Source organism: Ambystoma mexicanum, chromosome 11 (genome assembly GCF_040938575.1).
Source record: "Ambystoma mexicanum isolate Mex_15411 chromosome 11, UKY_AmexF1_1, whole genome shotgun sequence".
Classification (NCBI taxonomy): domain Eukaryota; kingdom Metazoa; phylum Chordata; class Amphibia; order Caudata; family Ambystomatidae; genus Ambystoma; species Ambystoma mexicanum.
This window is the reverse complement of record NC_090934.1, coordinates 1097819549-1097841940: the sequence shown is the minus strand read 5'-3', so window position 1 is coordinate 1097841940 and position 22392 is coordinate 1097819549. Positions and strand designations below refer to the sequence as shown.

Here is a 22392-nt window from a genome sequence, read left to right as displayed (position 1 = left end):
TTGCCACATTATTGTAACGTTTCAGTTCAAGCGGATATTCCAAAAAGTTTTTATAATTGGCGCAAGCCATACGAGTATATATCCAGTCAGCTTCCCAGATTTTTATTTTAGCTCTATTTGGATTCTTCATTAACAAGATTGCATCTACTTGGGCCTTTTCCAAAATAGATTGAATTTTTGAACGCCAAACTTTCGGAAAGTTATCCAGTGAACTCAGTAAATAGGTAGAAATAATGTTGGTAATTCCTTTTGTCAATTGATTCAGTAAACATTTACGATATAGTGCACATAATTTCCATTTATAAATTGCATAAATCGAAATTAAGCCCAATTCATATCTCAAAAGTTGAGAGTTAGGCAAATTTAACACCTTCCTCCAGAATTGACCTTCTCTCATGGCCCAATAAGGATAGGACATTATTTTCTGGGTCTCGGTCCGTACAGAATAACAGGAACAACATTTAGTTTGAAATAAGTGATTATCGGTGAGATAGAGAATTTACAGTATCTGGCCTTGATAATGCGGGCTTGCAAAATAGACATTTGCAATTTATGCAGCCCTTGTTTATTGTACTGGTCGTGCGCCTGCTGCTTGGATATAATCGGGAATTTTGCAATGGCCATAAAAGCCGAGCTAGACTTTGTTTTCTTGTACCAAATTGGATTATGTTTGTCTTGGCAATATTAATGGTTATACCATTTGCTTTGGTATATTGATCCAAGGCACCCAGTAAATTCCGTAATCCTTTGGGGGTGTGCAACATTAGTACCATATCGTCGGCGTATAATAGCCACTGAATTTGTACCCCCATGATTTTTGTAGAGTCAGTGATCAGTTTGGCAAAGGTTTGCTGAACATCTGAAATAAAGAAATTAAATAAGGCTGATGCCAGCAAGCATTTTTTTTTTAAATTTGTTTTTATTATTTAAACCAACAAACCAAACATTACAACATTAAGGACGTTCATAATCAAAAACAAACCAATCCGTTATGCAATTCCCGTCCTCCCCCCTCCGTCCCCACAAACTCGAGCCGAAACATCAGTGTCATCTTCATGAGCGTTTTCGGGTATCTCAGTGCTTGTTGACTCATCTGAGTCTTCTAATTCATGACTGACCTGGTGGGGTGTAACCATTGAAGTCACCAATTGCCTCCAAGCCATCAGGGGGCCCACTTCCTCTTCTCCTCCCCTGGTGGCACCTTCCCCTCACCCGCTTCAAGAGCCTAATGTATGTAATATATTGGCCGCTATGTGCCCCTGTTTCCTCATGCAACCTCTGAAATTCCGATACCTCCCCTTCCTGCAATATATCTCTGAGGGTGGCCAGGCCCACCGATTCCCAATGTCTGCGGACTGCTTCAAACAGTTGGGGGTCATCACCACATAGTGCCACCAGCGGGACCTGCAGAGAAAGTGGGTCCGGATCGCCCACCGTTTTCCATGCTCTGCGCCAAACTTTCCAGCCCATCTCCAATAGTCCCACCCTCCCCACCATCTCAGATCCATGCATCCACACTGTCTCTCTAAAAAAATATGGGACTGAGTCGCCCCGCAAAAGCCTGGCTTCCACCGAGTCCTCCGCTGACAGCCATCTGGCCACATACAACAGCTGCCCCGCCAAATAATACAATTCAAAGTTTGGCAGGTTTATACCCCCCTTATCAAAGGTGTTCTGCAGTTTCCACAGGGCCACCCTATTTCTGGAGTTGCCCCATATAAAGCCTCTGCACATGCCATGGAGTTTCGCAAAAAAGTGTCTGGTAATCAAGTATGGGACATTCACAAAGAAGTGCAAGAGTCTGGGCATAACAACCATTTTGAGCAGAGCTGCACTCCCCATCATGGCCAAGGGCAACCTAGACCAGAACACAATGCTATTTCTGATACCCTCAATCGCTTTCACTGTGTTATGTTTGTGCTCCATCTCTATTTTATGATAAATATTCACCCCCAGGTACCTGAATGTCACGGTCTGCCAAGGTATCTGCAGAACAGGTAGCCCCGCCGTTGGGGTGTTCATATACCTTCCCAAGGGGAACAAACTGGACTTCCCAGGGTTCACCGATATGCCCGAGAGGGTGGCATAGCGATCCATTACCTCCAGCACATATTGTAGGTTTTCTTCCGGGTAACGCAGGTAGAGAAGCATATCGTCTGCATACAATGATATCAGATGTGTGCCCCCCGTTGGGCGGATCGCAACCTCCCCGTATTGTTGTCGCAGGCATATTGCCAGCGGTTCTAATGCCAAGATATATAACATGGGCGACCAGGGGCAACCTTGTCTGATCCCCCTGCTGAGTTGCCATTTGTCTGAGACTGTGGGGCCAGTTTTAACTCTAGCAGTCGGGGCACTGTATAGCAGCTGGACCCATCTAGTGTATACAGGTCCCATTCCATACCCTTTCATGGTCGCTTTTAACCACGGCCACCTTACTGAATAAAAGGCCTTCACCGCGTCCAGCGACACGATGGCCATCTCTCCAGAGTCTCCCTTAGTTTGGTTAATAATGTGGTGTAGCCTCCTGTGGTTATCTGTGATGTTTCTACCTGGGACGTAACCCGTTTGGTCCGGGTGTATCAGCTTGCCGATGACTCTCTTTAGTCTTTTAGCTAGCACTGCCGTGAGTATTTTGCTATCCTGGTTAAGCATGGACAGGGGCCTATATGATCCGCAGTCAGTGTCCGGCTTGCCTGGTTTCAGGAGTGGGACGATCACCGCCTCGCAGAGGGACGCCAGCAGTTCCCCTTGCTCATATGCTTCATTAAACATAGGCAGCAGCGGCTGGAGTAGCTCCTGCCTATATGCTTTATAAAATTCACTGGGTAACCCATCCGACCCAGGCGCCTTGCATGTGGGGAGGTGCTGGATCACCGCCTCCAGTTCGTCTACGGTGATGGGGGCGTCCAGATCTGCGCGTTCTAGATCATCTAAGGTGGGCAGCCCCACATCCTCTATTGTTTCCAGTATTTCCTGGCCCCTGTCCTCTCCCGTGTCCTCATATAAACGTCTGTAGTACTTAAGGAACTCTCCATTTACCGCTTCTTGGGTGTTGTAAGTTCGGCCATCCGCATCTCTAACCTCTCCGATCACTGGGCGGGGAGTCTCATTTTTACATAGCCAGGGCAGTAGTCTACCTGGCTTATCTCCCCCTGCATGTAACCTCTCCGTATATTTCCTATAATTTAATTTGCATAATCTGTCCCAGAGTTCCATACAAGCTAATTGTAAATCTTTTATCTTAGCACTGTTCTCACGTCCCCACCCTACGGGTAAGGCCCTCCAGCTCTCTTTCTGTTTCCAGCAGTTCCCGTTCAATACCCCCTTGAAGCCCTTTAGATTTTGATATGGCTACCCCTCGCACCACCACCTTGAATGCCTCCCATACGGTACCTACCGAACGTACACTGCCCGTGTTAATTTCAAAATATTCTTCGATAGCTGCCCTCAGATCCTCTCGAAATTCCTCATCCTGCAGAGCCTTTGTCCTGAGCCTCCACGTCGGGATGCGCGCTCTGGGGGGTTGATGCTGCCACTCTACCACTAAAGGCGAGTGGTCGGATAGCACCCTGGCTTTGTATTCGGCCCCCACCATTTCTCCTGCTATCTCCGCCGCGGCAAACACATAATCCAATCTTGTGTGTAGGTCATGTGGCGCCGCATAATGCGAATACTGCCTATCCGTTGGGTGCAACCTTCTCCACACTTCCTCCAGACCGAGGTCTGTCAGTAGGGTCCTCAATGCTTTAGCAGCTGGCGCTAGCTTCCCTGATTTGTTTACAGACCTATCAATGCTGGTGTTCAGTGTGCAATTGAAATCCCCTGCCCACACCGTCGCACCACCCGCCAGGGGGCTAATTTTTCTATATAGGGACCTGAAGTATGCTGCTGTAACATGATTAGGGGCATACAAATTTACGATGTTCACCTCCCTATTTTCCAGGATCCCCGCCACCACCACCATCCTGCCCTCTGGGTCTATTGTTGAGCTAAGCATACGAAACGGCACATGCGGTGCCACCCAGGTGATCAACCCCCTAGCATATATAGAATATGTGGTGCCTACAACGCTCCCTTTCCATTTCCTTCTAACTACCTCGAGCTTCTCCTTGGTGAGGTGGGTCTCCTGTAGCAAGGCTATGTCAATGCGCATCCTCTTTAAATACATCATCACTTTGTTGCGTTTCAGATAACTATTGAGGCCCGCACATTCCAGGTCACCACTCTGAGATTACCCGACGCCATTTACTCAATGTTCTTCATCTCCGCTTTCCCCAACTCTCCAATATCTTCCCTGATGACCTGTTGTCCGACTCTTGGCCCTCCCACCCTCAACAACCCCCCCCTTCCCAAAACCTTCCCCCTTCCCGTTCCCAAACTCTACCCCACTGCCCCCACTGCACACAATCCTTCCCCTCCCCCCACCCTACCCTACCCCAACAAATGCCCAGCTCCATCCCTGGATCTCAGGCCCACCCGCGTCTGGTCCCTTCTCGAGGCTGAAAACAAGGACCCCGCGGGGTGTCACCGGTCTAACAGTGACCTAACTAAGTGTATTACTAAGGGGTTCGAGGAATGACTCCAGGGAGCTCCCACTTGTCTGAATTGGAAAGTTACATCCAACGGATCCCACCCGTGCATATTTACTGCAACAAATTCCCACAAGCTTAATTTAACTCCATGTACGAGTATCTTGCCAGCATATATAGCTGCAACACTATTCTCACAGGCTTTATTTAATAATAAATTCCAGTCGCAGTGTAATTTGGCAAGTCCCCAAAGATGACCACGCCACGTGTTACTTATCTTCTACAGTTCCCAACTTGGTGTCTGGTTCTTGAGGGCGACCCAGCATGTCCAGCCAGTCCATAGCAATCTCCGGCGTCTCGAAAAACAGAGTTTTGTTCCTGTAGAACACTTTCAATTTGGCCGGGTAGAGCATCATATATCGATGACCGGCCTCTCTCAGCCTTCTTTTCACTGCCCCGAAGTTCATCCTGCTACACTGTACGTGCAAAGTGTAGTCCGGGTACGCCGTGATTTTCGCCGGCCCCCGTTCAATCGTTCCCCCCTTCCAAAAGAATTCCAAAATCTTTTCACAATCCCGATAGTTCAAGATTTTTGCAATCAGCGGCCGCGGGGGGGTGCCGGGGGCGGTCTCCTTGTCAAGGCCCTATGCACCCTCTCGACCGCAAACCCCTGGGTCAGTGTACCACCAGTTATTTCCTGCAGGAGCATGGATTCTACGTATTCTGTTGGGTTAGGTCCCTCCATTCCTCCCGGCAGGCCAACGATACGAATGTCATTGAGTCTGGCGCGCCCTTCTGCCTCCTCCGCCCTGGTCTCCAGGTTACCCACACGCTGCACCAGGGCATGAAGTTCCGATCCATGGGCGGCGCATGCCGCCGTATTCGGGGCCATCTCCTTTTCCAGGTTTCCGGTGCGCTCCGCAAGCGTGCAAACATCTTGTCTCAACAGATTGACGTCCTCCTGGCCCGCACCAATTTTAAGGTCCAGACCCACTTGCAATTGCCAGGCCAAGTTTGGTCTCCCAGGCGATTTTCAAGTCTGCAATCGCTGCCAGCACTTCTTGGATCGTGCCTGGTGTTTCCGCTACTGCAGCGGTAGTGTCCTTGCTCTTACCGCCTTCTGCTCCAGTGGGCGACTTGGCGTAAGCTTCCAGTGTGGGTTGCTTGCTTTTGCGTCGGACAGTTCTGGCAGACATCATGCAATGCTATTCAGATGTGGGCCAGCAGCGCCACCCCTCTCGCAAGACTGTGTTCAAGTATGTCCTTATCACACGCCCCACCTCTAGAGTGGGTTGTGTCCTCCCACGTACCTGCGCTCGCGCAGTATTTCAAAATCCCAGAGAGGGTTAGTGTGTGTTCTTCCGTGTTGTGGGCGTTGCAATGTTAATTCTGCTCAATGTGACACCCTGTCGTGCGTCCGCTGGTCAGGTGGGCCAGCTCATGTACAATCTGGCACAGTACATAATTAGCCCAGGGTGCAACGATCGCGCTTCCAGCGCCTCTGTTGTGGTTTCTTGTCGTGTTCTTTGCCAGGGTGAATTTAAATTCGTCCGTGCCTCCCTAAGGGCACACAGCGTCTGTACTGTGCTCAAGGGCCCACCACTATGGCCAGCCTGCCCGTGTCTTGGGCTCACTTGTTTCCAGTGCAGTGTTAGAGTGCCATTTCTTCCTGCTCGTGTCAATTTCGCCCGCTGTACGTTGCTGGGGCCGCTCTCATCGCTTTGGCTCCGGCAACTATGTAACTGCTTGTGGGGACTGTATCACAGTGCGCACTTCTCCTCCCCGCTGGAGCTGCCTCCAGAGTGGGCTTGCTCTGCGTGCTACTGTGGTGCCTTCATGCGCTTATTGCGCCTCCGCTGCTTTCGTACGTATGGCATCCGCATCCCTTCCTTTTGCGGGCATATAGTTGTGTAGCCCCTGCCTTCTGCACATCTCCAGCACCTTCCCGTCCACCTCACAGGTCGGCGGTTGGACCCCTGTGCCCCAAAGTCGCACCTGCCGCGACCGCAGCCATCTTCACCCGGGCCCGCTGCGGGCCTTCAGTCCTCCGTGCCTCACGCCAGCTCTGGACGTCCACAACCCATGCACTATTCGGGCGCCTGGCGGCCGCGGACCCAGCCAGCAGGCATCTGCGTCTCCAGTGCTCGCGTTCCTCTTTTGCTTTTTCCAAGCTTCCACGCAGGCCGACAGACAGCCAGTCCCTCGCAGCCCCCAAAGTGCGTGGGTGCCGGTCTGGGGCCGCGGAATGCTCGGCCCTCTCTGTACCCCTATCCCAACACTGCATTCGTCACTTGCAATGCCGGTCAGCACCTCTGGCCCCGTCCGTGATTCCCTGGTGCAGCGCAGAGGTTGCAAAGCTCCTTAGGTAGTACCTTCAAGCTTTTTCAAACATATTGTCTATCTTCGTCTGCACCCCACTGGCTTCGCGGTGGTTCGTCTTCTCGTTATGTTCCTTTGTTCTCAGTCTCGTTGTTCCGCCATTTTGAGACCACTGGCTGTGTGTATTTACCGATCTCCCGAGGCATACAACTTCTAAACCTGTGCGTCCTGCAGGCTCAAAGCACGCTCCTGTCAAGCTCTGCTTCTTCATGTATATGTGCACGTCTCTTCCAGCATTACAGCGGCATTTGGGAGCACTTTTAGCACGGATCAATGGAGGATCGGCAGGAGCTCCTCTGAGGACACGTCCGCTTACATGGCCATGTAGCCACGGCCCCCTGATGCCAGCAAGCATCCCTGTTTCAGGCCTCTAGCGGTTTCAATAGGGGCAGTTAACAGACTTTGTCAATCTGACCTGGATCGTAGTGTTTGTATGTAATTGTATGATCCATTTCAGAATTTTCCATGGGCAGTTAGCATCAGACAGTTTTTTATACAGAAGCTCCCTGGGGACAGCATCTAAAGCCATTTTAAAATCAATAAATGCAAAATACAGGGGCTGTTTACGTTGATTGGCTTTCTCAATGATGCTTGAAAGGGTAACAATATTGATTGCAGTGCCTATACCCTGCAAGAACCCTGTCTGGAAGGGATCTCGGAGATTCTTACCATTTAGCCAATTGTTAAATACATTTAATAACAACCTGGCGAACAATTTCCCGGGGCAGTCCAATAATGCTATTGGTCTGTAAGACCTGGGGTCCTCTCGATCACCCTTTTTAAAAATAGGGAGAATGATGGACTTTTTCCAAGTCTCGGGAATGAAGCCAGATTTAAAGGCTTGAGCAAAGGCACGATGTAGAATACCTGCCCACTCGTCGACATGCATTTTTAGCATAGCATTATGCAGACCATCAGAACCTATTGCTCGGGAAGTGCTCAGTTTTTTGATGCAAAGTTTTATGTCATCGATGTCAAATAGAAACCTGCCAGCTACTGTATCTAAATGGAGCCATAGTCACATGTCGTGAAAAGGTGAAAGATCTACATTTTGAAAATACATCTGCCATGTATCAGTCGATATCGAATTAGTCTGGGTAACGATTTTGGGGTTATCCGAGGTGTGATTAAGCAATGCCCAAATGCCAGCTGTAGATTTGGTTACAAGTTGCTTCAGCATGGCCGCCCCATCCAATTCATATTGTTTTGCTCTTCTCATTTTAAGCCATTTTTTATATTTCTGCTTCAATGATCTAATTTTAATTGCAGAGTCTACCTTATTCGACTTTATTAATTGCCGAATTTCACGTCTTAACCCAGCTTTTTTATTCTTAATGTCAAAAAAATGAATATGTTGTTGCTTAATTAAACCGTTATCACTGTCAATTGGTTTAAACATCTACATGGCAAGTGTATAATCCTTTTCCACCAAACCTGTGCTTTGATACATTTTTTCAAGATTTTGGTCCAAGCTTTGTAGTTTTTCTCGATTCCAATTCAGTCTATTACCCCCGTTGTTAACTACCACATCTGATATGTTTGCATTCATTGACAGAATTAATTGGGGTTTTCTGATCTGCAATGATAGCTTCAGCTTATTATGGTCACTTTGGTCAGTTTGTATCACCTCCAACTTTTGCACACAGTTAAATACATTTGCATTGATGTATGCATAATCTATTATGGCATGCTGAGCGCCTCTTTGCCAAGTTGCCTGAGCGGGGGTATCACCCCCCACATTACCGTTTATCATAAGAAAGTTCCGGTCTGCCATAATTGTAGACCAAATCGTCTCATCGCCTGTTAATTCCACATCCCCGTCTGGAATGAGATGAAGGTTAAGATCACCTAATATTACAATATACATCAATCCAACCTCTAGGGTTAAGAAATTTAATATTTCCACAAACTGATCAAAAAAGTCCTCAGATTTTAACGTGTTGGTACACCAGTAAATATTACTATTGCTAATTTTTGATGCCTGGTAGAACATTTAACCACTTGAAAGGATGGCGTGGGAGACTGACAAGGTTTCAGATGGAAACCACTAGTTTTTTGACCGCTAATAATAAACCTCCTTTGGGTCTACCCAGAAAACCTTTTTCTGCCGGTGTAAACAAAATTACATGTAAGTCCCAGATAGGAGGTGATAAAAGCCAGGTTTCCTGGAGCGCAATAATATCGATGTCAGTCAGTTCCGCAGTGGAAGTGGAATTGAGATGACGGTGCCCTCTAGTGTTCCAGGAAATCATACTTAACTTAAGGCCTTCATATCTGTGCATAGTTATGCAGGCCTTACTTGATCTGAAAAACCTTGCTGGGGTATAGACTCTTACGAGTCGATGTAAAAATTCGGGACATATGGCCTTGCAACGTAGGAGGATCAGCAAAGCAAGGGTTTCTTGTGTTAAACTCAACCCTAAATCAAGTAAAGACATTCTAGACTGCCAAAAAGTCTCTGCCATCAAAGATGACCGGATGTATAACCTGTCTGAGGACAGATCAGTGTGGTTTGTAAATTCAATCTGCTCAATATCCACTGATGATATAGCAGATAAGGCCAGAATTTCCGCACAAATGTTAAGTACACTGGACCAGTTTAAATCATATGTTTTAAATGGCGTGTCTCGGCACTTAATGATAAAACAATGGTAAATCTGATCTGTCTTTTCCTTGTTCTGAAAAGATCGTTCTCTTGTCTGAGTTAGCAATCTTGCTGGAGACCGTGCCTACCTCTCTTCATGACTCGAAGAAGCTGGATAGGGCCCCTTTAGTAAGGGCCTCAGTGAAGGAAACCCTTTTTTCCATCATAGCATTTTGTTTAGAGACCTTTGACTGCTGGACATACGCTTCAATAGACGCTTTAATTTCATCCCGCATCTCTTGTCGTGAGACTGGAACAAGTTTTGGAGTTGGGGCCGGAAGCATTTGCAACGGATGTTGTTCATGGTTTTCAGCTGGATTAGCTTTGGAATTCAGTGCCAAATAGGCCTCAACTGAGGCCCTGATCTCTTCTTGTAAATTATTTGTAGAGCAGTCGACTTTCTGAGGAGCTTCGGTATTTGATGCGACCTGCTCTGTGAGATCATTCATATTTATGTTTTTCACAGTATCAGATTTAGAATTCTGGGCTGTGGCATGAACAACTGAGATCAATGGTTGTTGTGCACTACCTTGCTCATCCATTGACATCTGTGATGACTGACTTGGCAGCAACTTTAAATAAGATTCAATAGAACTTTGAATTTGTTTCTGAATCGCTGCCAAAACAGGCATACTCTGGGCAATGGTTTCTTGTTCATGGGACTCAATTATAGCCATCGCAGTCACAGCAGAGGACATTGGAGGCATAGTCTCCGGCAAGTTTGACTGAGAGGCTCGCTGATTTTCAATGCACGTCACCAGCTGCGCCAAATCATCTAATGGTTTGTATTGTAATGGTGGAACAACCCTCTGTTCCACCACCTGAGCGTGAGTGCTAGACTTGGAAGCAATTGCAGTAGACTGATCTATGTGTGAGTCCATTAAATTCTTCACTTTAATTCCAATAGGCAGCTTTAAGCTAGTTATCTGAGATTTAGCCACAAGCACTTTTCGTTTTTTAATTGCTCATGAGCTGCTGGATTTGGAAGCTACCGTGCTAAATACTTCAAACATATTTGTGACAGGTGGGACTTGAGGAGGCCTATCTTTCTTGGACTGTACCGTGGCCGCAGAGGTGGTGGCAACTATAGAACAAGTTGGGGCCACTGCTGAGGCAAAGGCTAAGGGCTCTGGCACTTTGGGGGAATTAGCAATTGAGTTGGCCTCCCCTGCGATGTTTGAACTTCGGTCTACAGCCAATGGACCGTGCTTATTCGGCACGACGGACAGCTGCATGGACAAGGAAGAAATGCGGTCAGTCTCAGATGTTTGCGTGAAAGCTGATTGTGAATGTTTGTCACTAGTCAGCTTAGGAACTTGCAGGACTGTCTTGGATTGAACCTCTATTTTAGAATTTATTAGGAGTAGTTGTTCAATGTAGGCGGTTTGTTTGGTAACTTTCAGGTCTAAGACCTCATATAGTAGAGCTGTATTCATGGCCGCAAGAGTATTGTTCAGGGCCGAAGCCTCCGGAAACGAACTGTTATCTTTGTAAATGGGTTTCAAAAAGAAGTCAGAGACCCATGCACCCTGATCAAAACGTGGTTGCCTCGGCGCAGGGGCTATAAATGAGACTGATTCATCGGTAGATTCAATGGGGGGTTTACATTATTTGCAGGTGAAATTATTGGCACCACTGCATGTTTTTCACCCTGAGACAGCACAGGTGATAAGGCTTCAATATTTGCACTGGAGTAACTTTTGTTACATGCTTCAAGCTGAATTAAGTCACCAGTGTTCGAGCAAATATATAATACTTCATTTGTTTCTTCCTCAGTTTTATTTGTGAGGTTCATGAGTTCAATGTCCTCCTCCTCAATTTCCCCTATCATTGCCAAGTGCGTATGTGCTTGCCCCAGTTTTTGTTGAGCCAAAACAGAGCATAATACAGGTTGTGGCATCTTATCACCCGATAAATCAGATGATAAGGGACGTGTATCTTCAGAAAGACAGGCGGCCATTATCGTAGTATCTGTTGGGGCACCATTCAAACTGCTTTCCACATCAGTAGGACCAGGGGCAATTGACTGTGAGGGGTCAGAACTCATGATACAAGGCGGCTGATCTACTGTGCTTGCCACCAAAGGGACAGACTGGTTTGTAAGAAGCACATGGTCAACATTGCCCTCACCCTCGAGGACTGCGCTCTCGCTTGAACATAATCTAATGTCATCAGACACTGAAACCGAGCGCTTAGACTTAGTGCGACCAGCACTTGGTAATAAGGTCGTTAGACGACTCTGAAGGAGTATTTTTCTAGATGTGTTATCACGACCTTAACCATCCAGTTTTGCCCGTAACTCTGAAATGGGTGGCATACTGGTGGTCAGAGTGTAGTGTGTCATTCAACAGGTGGCTTTGTGCAATAACAAATTAGTGTAAATAAACAAATAAATTAATAAACAAATAAATAAACAAATAAATACTACGTCAATTAGTCAATGCACACGGATATCACTTATTGCTACTTCCCCTGTAGCTTTGCAAGCTAACAGCAGCACAATTATGATTAGATAAATAATTAAAATAAAAATAACATGAGAGACCACAAAGTACCTGCAAATTCAAAATAAAATAAAATAAATGAATAATCAGCAGTAGCCTACTTTGTCGCTAGACAGCGAGACAGCCTCCCAGCAGATAATAGTAAGGCACCCGGCAACCCGCGAACAGCAAACAGTACTTGTCGGTACTTAGCTGGTGCACGGCGCGGGTGCGCCGGGAAATGAGATTATATAGAGGCTGAAGGGGCGTCTCACAAGAAGGGTGGGCGGAGCCTCCCTCGAGTATGTAGCTCCTCCTTCTGGCAGACAACGCCAGGCAGGCTAGATGTTGCAGGATCAGACGTCCTCCGGCTGCATAAACAGTCTCAGTACACCAAAGCCGCTACAAGGATAAAGTTGCACGGAGCTCCAGCAGGGCTTTAATCACGAGTCCTGGCAGGAAAATGCGATCCATAGCAAACAGTACTTGTCGGTACTTAGCTGGTGCTGGACTTTTGCTTTCAATTGGCATACTGGTTCTAAACTTGGGGAAGGGGAACTGTTGGAGACAAGTATTGTCAAAGCTTTATATTGAATGCCATTTATTTCCTTTTGTATTTGTGTATTAGTGCTAGGGATAAAATCTGTTTTGCTAGAATATTTCTGTTAGTTTATGTTAGGCAGAGATTTCTGTGTTGGGGTAGGGATAGTGAGGTATTTGTCCAACCTTTTTATTTTAATAAATGGCTTTTATTAAAAATAATCGTAACAGTTGTCTGCCTCATGTCCTTGACCTATCAAACTATACACATTGATATTAACGCTACATATGGTGATCCATTCTTGTATGAAATGTATATCAAATTACAGTAATATTAAACCATATTTTTCTTCGTGTACTGAAGAACAATGCTATGTGATGCCACTTCCTGTTTTGTCAAGGGGTGAAAGGTCTTGTGCCAGCACTTCCTGGGATGTAACTTGGGGTAGAGTCAAATTACATCACTTCTTGTGATGTCATTGGAGATCAAGGGTCATGTTATGTCACTCCGCTACCCCGGGCATTTTGGTGAAATTACGTCCCTGACCCAACCGCATGCAGATTCCCTCGACAATGCCTGGAAGCTCTAAACACAAGAAGAGGTCTTCAAATTCTTTTAATGAGAGGCCGATGAGGGGGGATATTTTTGAGTGTTTGGAGGTGGGGAGTGGCTGGAATAGTTAAGCCTTTCTGGCGTTTTATTGGTGGGAGTAGTGGTTAAACTATCTTAACCATTTTACTTGGATGTCTTCATTTCGTAGACGTCTTTGAGTAGTGATCGAAACACCCTTTCAATACACGTTTTGAAAATGGTTTATCTCACTTTCATGCTAAGTGTATTTTGTAATTGAAAACTAGAAGTTAGTTAGGCCCCTCCACTTCTATAAGTTCCTTAAATACTTGCGCTTCTTAGGCCATGCACACACGCATCTCCAGTCCCCACCCATAAATACTCCCCTTGATTTCTTCTCATTTGAAGCACTGCCTGGGATAATGACGAACCTGCCCAATGGGAGCAGGCTTTGGGGGAGAGCTGGCAGCACTTTGACTTTGCAGTTCTAACACTTTCCCTGTCCTCTGCCTTTCTTCCCACAGCTCTTTCTGCTGGAGGAGATGCGAGAGAGGAAGTACGATGGCTATGCACGGGCGATCCAGAAGGCATGGAGGAAGTATGTGGCTCGAAAGAAATATGTGCAAATGAGAGAGCAAGGTACAGTAAGCGCTCATTTTGGATAATTATTGTATTTATTTTGCATATAGTTGCACGTGGCTGGAAGGTGCTTCATGCCAGAGAAAATATATCACATGAGCTTCCGTCAACACTGCATCCTTGACTGCTGGCATAACATTTGATGTTTTCTTTTGTTACATTAACACTTAGCCACCCTCATTTTTTGAAACTTGTGATAATGACTCTCTGGGCGGCCAGTCCCAATCAGTAATAGTGCCACCAAAACCATATTAAAGTGCCATGCTTCGCTCAGGCCCTTCACTTGGATGGTGTGCCGATATCTACTGGGCTGGCCTGTTGAGTCATTATCTTCTAAAAGAAAATGACTGTATTTCAAATTGTTTCTTAATTTTTGAACAACCGGTCATATAATCTATTTTTCTAGGTTGCTTCTCCTTGCCTCTTCTGTTAAATTTGTCTTTTTTATTTTTTATTTGCTAAGTTGGCTCTTTGCCCATTTTGAACCGTTTTAAATGCGTTTGTTTTCCTTAACTGTCTGCTCTCATCTTATTTTGATAATTGAAATATAGTTGTTTTGTTTTTTAAATAAAGGTTCCTGGTTGGTCTGATTACCCAGTCGGAATTATTGGCAAGACAAATTATTCAGTAAAAATGTTCGATAGGAGACATTTTCATTGGCTGCATAGCCGTTAATGTGTTCGTCTCACAGGGAACTTTAAACTTGACCATTGTATCTATTAACTTATTTATATTTATTTAATTTTTTATAATGCCCTAATTTATGAAGATGCATAGGAAAAGCAATACAGGTCATCGGGTACAATGCAGAGGTTCAACATAAATACTAAGAATAGAACGCATAGGATACGGTTACATGCCCAAGTAGCCTGCTTGGTTACTGTCGGTATCCAAGAGGCGAGCCCCCAGTTGAGTTACACACTGTGTGAATGAAGCCTTTGCTGAGGCACCATGGGTTACAGAAATGCTGGTTATTGCAGGTTATTCATTTTACAACTAACATAAAACAAGTGGACGTAGGAGCAAGTCGGGTGAACTTTGACAGGTCCAAAGCAGGCAAATTTGAGGTTCTAAGGTAATGACTCAATGCGGCCATGTTGTTGAAGTGAAGTCAAAAGGTGTAAGTGTGGTAAGATCAAGTATGGAAGTCATGGGGGCGGGACAGGAAGGATCATTGATTAATGCACACAGGCATATCTGGATTAGCTCTTATGTTCATGGAGCCAGATTGTCACACCCCTTTTCAACCTCTTATGGTTATATTCCCTTTTTAAAGGTGCTATGGAGTTTGTTCCTGAATTTCTAACCTAATACTGCGTGGGATCTGCCTCTGTGTTTCAGTCTTTTGAATCTAGATGTAGTTAGGTTGTTACCTTGTGATTATCTTAACAGTCTTGTAGGTACAGATTTGCTTATTTAAGATTTAAGATCATTTAGGAGCAATCTACTGGAGGATTCAGAAAGTAATACAGTTGATTGTGTGTGTTACTCTCCTTGCTACAGAGCTATATGAAGTCTCTTTCAATTCTGGTGAGATATGGTCGTAGGGTTTGAGTCCCAAAAGAAGTCTAGCTGCTTTAGTTTGAAAAAGATGGAGTTGGTTTAGTTGTTTTTTTGTTTTGTGATAGCCTCATAACAATAGTCTAGGCGAAAGAGGGCAAAGGCTTCAGTCACCTCAATTTTCTGTGCCATTTCGAAGTAGGGGACAATTCACCTAAGAATATGGAGCTGTAAGTGCAATGTTTGGGTTAGGGAAACTATTTTTGGTTGTTGTGAGAATTTGGTGTCAAAATAATTCTTTATCTGGTCTGACAGGGTGGGTGCCATGCCCATGATGGGTTGCTGTTTGAAAGGTTATGTTGCCTGGTTTGGGATCCCAAAGAAAAAAAATGTCTTAATTCTAAACACCTATGTATAGGCACATTATAAATGCCATATCATATCAATGAGGCAACGAGTTATTTGTGGTTCAATCGTGGATTCTCTTGAAGAGATAATTTATATTCGGATTCTTCAAATCAGGTTCCAGGTTCAACAGTACCTCGGAATCATCAACATATAATTGGAATGATTTTTAGAAGAGTTTGATAGTGTCTGTTAGTGGGCTAATATAAACATCATTAAATAGCCCAGCGAATATGCTGTAGCCTTGGGGGACTCCACACTTTAAGGGGAAAATTGTTGAGTTGATTTCTCCCATTTTTAGCCTTTGGGTACAATCGTCTTGGTAGTTGGGGCTCCGCTTCAAAGCAGTATCATTAATTCCCATCAGAACTTGTCATTTTGTATTAGTGTCTGGTGATTGATGATGTCATCATAGGCAGCTGTTCAATAAGTACTGTTACGATTGGTTAATTTTTGTCATGTGCTTTGAGGGTTTTCTCCTTCATGAAAAGGAGGCAATTTTCCTGTTCTCATATTTAAGCAAAAACAAGATTGCTTTTTATGAAGTAGGTAGTTCTCTTCCTAGTGGAGAACCAGTTGGGTTATAGTTATCGTTTCCAGGATTTTAGCAATGAAAGGAATCTTGAAAATGAGGCTGTCGTTTTCGGGTATCTCTTGGTCAGCAGTCAATTGCTTTAGAGCAGGTTTTATGGTGGTAAGAATACTACCCAATGTTGATAATTAATCAATAAACCATGATGGCAGGGGGCATTACCGGGTCAGATAATGCCCCAGGGCCGATTTAAAGGCCAGAGCAGAATGAGGGTTCTAATGTGAGCCCGTGGCATTATCAGACCTGGTTTTACCCCCTCCCAGAGGGTTTTATTGTTAATCGTATCTCTGCTTGTTTACTGGAGTGCTAATAGGTTTGTTAAGTTGATAAATGGCACAGTTACCATTTATCAACTCTAGCGAAACTACAAATTAAGGTGGCTGCCATGGTCAGGGGAGAAGGGGAGTACATGGTGTGCCTACTCCCTTTCCATGGAGGCTATTGCTGTGGTAGGGAAGAGCAAGAACAGCAAGTATACCAAGCACTGGGCGAGGGACCGGGCAGTTTTCAAGTAAGTGGGGCAGGGAGTGGAATTTGGGTTGGAAGGCAGGTGGGGAGAGGGCGCTCAGACTTGTTTAACTCATGCCCGGCAGGGAAAATGGCAGCCTACCTCTGCTCAGCGGACTGGGAAAGCAGGGTTTACCATGAGCTGAAGCCAGCATTCTGAGTTCCCTGATTGGCTGGGAGGCCTCTTTGCTGTATCCCGGGGATGCTAATGCATTATATAATTCAGTGGTTCCGCCAGGCAAGCTGTTTTTCATGATCAGGCTACCTGGTCATGGATCAGATTGTTCAGCTGTGGCTGTGTTATTTGGCCATCATTATTAGCTCTTCAGTTATGATGGAGTTGAATTACATAAAGGTAGGTGGATGGCCCTGGTTTTTTGTGGCTGCGCCGCCTGATCATTTCTGGTAATGAATTTTAGTTTGAATGTAGACCGTTTAATCCTGAAAGGCTCTAGCAAGAGAATTCACAACTTCCTTTGGGTTTGGGTCAATTACTAGTTTGTTGCTGGCCAGTAAGTTTATTGCACGTTTTGAAAACTTCTCTAGTCTTACATTGTGCAGAAGAGATACGGTTTTGATAGTATTATTTTTTCTTTCTTACAATGATTCTAAGGCAGACCCTGTTTTGAATTTTGAATACCCCTTTGTCATTAGGTGGCTTTAATTTCCTCCATAGATTGTGACTTGTTCTTTTAAGAAAAACGAGTTCATCATTATCCTATTTATTGTTGGTTTTGATTGTGGTTTTAATTATTTTCTCTTTCTTTGATGCAATAAACCTGTGTCATAGTGATTTCTACATTCAGTTTTTCTAGTATGAGGGAGGTATTATTGTCCTCGGGTGGGGTGAAGTTTTCTTCAAAATTTAGTTTGTTGATTGTATTCATTTGTTTTATAAAGATATGGGGCCTCATAACGAGTGTGGCAGTCCAGAAACATGAGTGCCGGTAAGCTCACCGACACCCTTGTTTCCAGACCTTCACACTACGAGTCTGCCTGCAGGGACCGTTGCACCCGGAAGGGTCAGACCTGCCGGGCGCAACGGCCCCTGCAGGCAGACTTTTCAAAGAAGCACAGGCACTGTTAGCAACAGTGCTGGTGCTTCCGAGTTCCCATTCCCATGGAGTCCTATGGGACTTCACAGGAACGGGGACTAACATTTTCTGCCACCTGACTTCCTGGGCCGCCGGGACTTGTAACGTCCCAGTGGCACCGGGAAGTCAGGTGGTAGAACTGGTGTTAGGGGGTTGGCGGCAACCCCATAATGAAACTCATAGTATTTTGTATTGTCTCTTTTATTTAGATTATTTATGTAATGGCTGTCAGTCTCCTATTAATTTAGTAACATATGGTGATCAGACCTTAGAGTTCCCTGCGTGTGGTTTGTTTGAGGTCTAACTTAAATGAGAAATGATGAAACGGGCATGTATATCTTCATGGGTAGGCTGGTTAATCCAGAGTTTGAAACCCAGATTATTCATGGTTTGGGTTTGTATTTAAGAATCTGTAGAATATCCAAACTGTACACTTGGCTTGTGTTCCAAGTGATCATACACAATATGTTCTACCAGAGGAGAGGCCCAGATCCGGTCATATGTGTTATGGGATCAAAGACACTTTATGAATGAGTACTTTAAGACAGTCAATCTGACAGCTGTACGCTAGATGCACACCAATGGTGATGGAATATCATACTCGGCACGTTCTATGAAATAATTTGCAAGGAAAGGGTTTGGTGCCGTTTTAGTCCAGTTTTAAAATAAAACAAGATCCAAGTTTTGATCATTTCTATTGAACGAAGTGAAATATTATGCTCTCATCTCAGTATGATAGGTTTAGTTAGTCCATTAAATGGTATCAAAAGGATTCTATTATGAAATAATTATAAAATTACACCCAAGCCCAATTAGGGTATAGTCTTGTGCACTGGCCTCCCAACAAAAGAGTTTCAAAGCCAACTAGACTGTCACTCCTACAAACATGAATTCAATTTGAGTATCGACTGCAAATCACAGTGTCACGTGGGTGCTGTGACAATATACCGATACGATTGAAGAAATGTTGCCCCACCAGTCAAAATGCCAATGAAATTAAACTCTGAAGTTCTGATATGTTTGGATTATCGTAATATGATGAATTCTGAACTGCTCACTCTTCATGAAAGTCTGTCTCTATGAACACTAGAGAGACTGCAAGACTTGCCTTTGGCGAGAGATGCTGAATGACTACGCTAACCTAACGCAGAGCCATCTATACATGGTACTCATTAAGGCCACAGAGATTTCAAATCTCTAACAACAATATTTAAGGTGTAGGGTGGAACAAAACAATTTGTTTAAAATGTAGGGTTTTGTTGTTCCAGCCTTTGTGTTCCTCCACCTAAGATGCTTCCCTCCTCCCCAGGAACATTCTCAATCAACCGATTAAAAATGGTTTAATTTGATCATTCCTGATAAATAACAATACAAAATACATAGGTTGTCATATTAAAACAATCCTAATCAAATATGTATATCGTTTAAAAAACATTCAAACTGAATAATAAGTGAAAACCAAATCATCCCATGATCAATCTAATAGTGGTTACATTTGCAAAAGTGCATACTTAAATGCTCAAACAATTTCAACTTTCACCTCACCCTTCCCTTAATTTACAAATAAAAGCGGGGCTTCCCTACTATTCCTTATCTCACTGTTCTTGATGATGAAATCCAGCCATTTGCTTCTCAATATAGAGGGGAGAGGAACATTATTGCTGATCCTGGTGTCGCGAAACTGAGTCATTTCCTCTAGCATTGTGAGAAGCCTGAGAAAGACCAGGGGAAGGGAGCCATTCCGCCTGGTGTTGCGAAATGCCAAGGGAAAGGGAGCCATTTCCTCTGGCATTGTGAGAAGCCTGAAAAGAACCAGTGGAAGAATGGCATATGACCCGCCCCCTGCACCCTCTTCCACCACCACCTCCCCGGTGCTTCTTTCTAAATCTGCCTGCCTCTACACTGCCTCTACACTCCGCCCTCTGCAACTCATCCAAAAAAGGACTGCAAGACTTGTCCTTGGCCTGAAGCCCAGGGATCGTATCTCTCCAGGACTGAAATCTCTGCACTGGCTCCCAGTGGTGGTGAGGATTAAGTTCACAACCCTCTACATTGTCCTGATGGCCTTCTGTGGCTTGGGGCCTCAATACCTTCAACTCTCTCATGCTTCTCAAGCTCTTCGCTCATCCGCCTCCGACACCCTCCGGGTCAGTCACTTCTCCAAGCAAGGAGTTGGTGGTAGATCTCTTTCTTCGGCTGGGGCATCCCTCTGGAACAGCCTCCCTGCCTCTCTGAACTTGAGGAGAACCATCTCCTGTTCCGGCAGCACCTCAAGACCTTCCTCTTTGCTTCTGCTTTCTCTCCTCCTCTCCCCTCCTGATCTCCTGGCTGAAACTGATACTGCACTGGTTACATGGCTACCCTCTGATCTCGGCCTAGGTTCCCTTCCCGCCAGTTGCACACCGGCACTGCCCACCTGGCAACACTGCACTCGGGGGCTGTTTATGTATCGCTACAGCCCCCTACCAGCATTTGACACCTGATGTCTGCACTTAACCTTGCACTTGCCACCAGCTCGCCGCACTTTTTATTTATTGTTTTATTTTTAGTGTTATACTATGTACTGCACTGCTCCCCCGTCCTCGCATTTCTCTCCCTCTCCCCTCCCCTGCACTTGCACTATATCAATGTCACCTGGCCTAGTAAGATCGTTTTCTCTGTCTTCCCTCTGTTACCCCTCCCTTGCCTCGTCGTGCCTTGAAACACTTGTGTATAGGCACGTTATAATTCCATATCATATCCTCTTTCCAGGAAGAGCAGAATTGGCTCCTATCAGAGTTTCCTTGTTCCATGAACTCATCCCTTATGCCAAGGGTAGGATGCTTCATAGAAATATTACTTGCAATAACATCAATCGCATCATTAAAAAGAACACTAGATTATCTAAATTCTGCTCAGGACCCTAGTATAAATGTGCCTCTAAGTACTAAAGGACTTGGACACTTGCCCATGAGTTACATCACACTGCCATTAAGAAAGTGCTTTTTTCCGCTCAGGAAACAACTATAGGTTCTCCAAGTTCATTCATGTATATATTGACTTCATTTAACTAAGCAACTGCCGGGAGGCTGCTCTTGGGGTATGCATAATGTCAAGGAGTCTAGGCCTTGGCACATGAGGACTACCACAGCTCAACCAAATACAAAAGTGGTTGGAGGCTGGCCTCACAATCAATGCCTCTTCTGCAACCAACTTCAAGGCATAAGAAATGGTCATGTCCCATAGTTCAGCACTGTAAAGAATTACTGAGTATACCCGGGCACTGTACACCTTTAAGGTGGGGGAGTTTGCCCTGCATCCATTACTATTAGAAATACACATAGTAGCTCCTCCTCGCCTACTGGCCACCAAATCGCTTTTGGTCACCTGTTATATCCAGGAAGCATTAAAGGGAGAACCTGATCCCCAGATAGTTGAATGTCTTCACTTTTTTCCACGCATTTCCAAGCTAATTAAATACTCAGCTTAATATTTTTACATAGTTAGAACATTCTGTCATCACTCCCTTCCTTGTTAGATCTTCTAGCCTACTTGATAGATTGATAGATGTAGGAGCAGTTTTTAAGATGAAACCTAAACCCCAACACTAGCCAGCTCTCTTAAAATGGTTAATTTGGTATTCAGTTAATAATTTGAATCAGAACTTTGCTGCATGGACATATATCCAAAATACAATTGTCAAGCATGTCCAAAGAGACAGCATTGTTCTTGCATTACAGGCAGTCCTCGGATGTCCTGTTTCACAATGCATTTGCCCTGCATACGTTTTGATTTGATCAGTTAACACTCAACCAGATAATTTCAGGCACACTTCTAAAACATCTGGTTGGCAAGCATGCCTCCCTGCAGGACAGATTCAAGAAAACTCCATTGAACTGTGTTCCAGATTTTGCACAAATAACTTTTGTTGAAATGCTAATAACCAAATGTGAAAATCAGGGACCTCATTTTAAGAATAACCACTGTGACTAATTTGTCTTATTAGTGATCTCAGAAAATTACGTAGGACCTCTGTTATTTTCTGGGTACCTTTGCTTTTCACCAGTCACTGTTTTCTAAGACCAGGAGTCGTAAGTTTTCAATAAAGTTGCAAAGCATTAGAATACATTGTTGAGACACAAAGATATTGCTCTCACTTTCAAGTTCATTGCATTTTGCATTTTCTTGTTGGTTAAGCTGGTTCATACAAATGTTCACTGTAATTTTAAGATAATATTGCAATGTAAAATGACTTGTAAGACTTATCAATCTTTGATTATACTGATATCAAACAGACATCGAACAAAAACGTTTTCAATATAGTTTGTTTAAGCAAAATGCACACGTTGCCTTGAATGATCAAACATGATGTCACCTCCACTAAACCTATGAATTTGATGAAATGACGCCAGCGCTATAGGAGAATTCATTGAATAATTTCCAGATCACTCAACATAGTTTATTGAATTCTTTTTTCAATGCTAGGTCAAAACCAAGAAGATACTGAAAATATAGACCATTGGGTTA

At 44.6% G+C, this 22392-nt stretch overlaps 1 protein-coding gene across 5 annotated transcripts in view; it reads left to right on the top strand.

The window, feature by feature from the left end:
* MYO1E (myosin IE) overlaps positions 1 to 22392 on the top strand; it is a 933795-nt gene that overhangs the window by 798041 nt on the left and 113362 nt on the right. For all 5 annotated transcript variants that reach the window (XM_069624389.1, XM_069624388.1, XM_069624387.1 and 2 more), the window contains one exon: positions 13674 to 13788. In XM_069624389.1, the coding sequence (XP_069480490.1) occupies positions 13674 to 13788 (115 nt within the window). The remainder of the gene's footprint in view (positions 1 to 13673; positions 13789 to 22392) is intronic.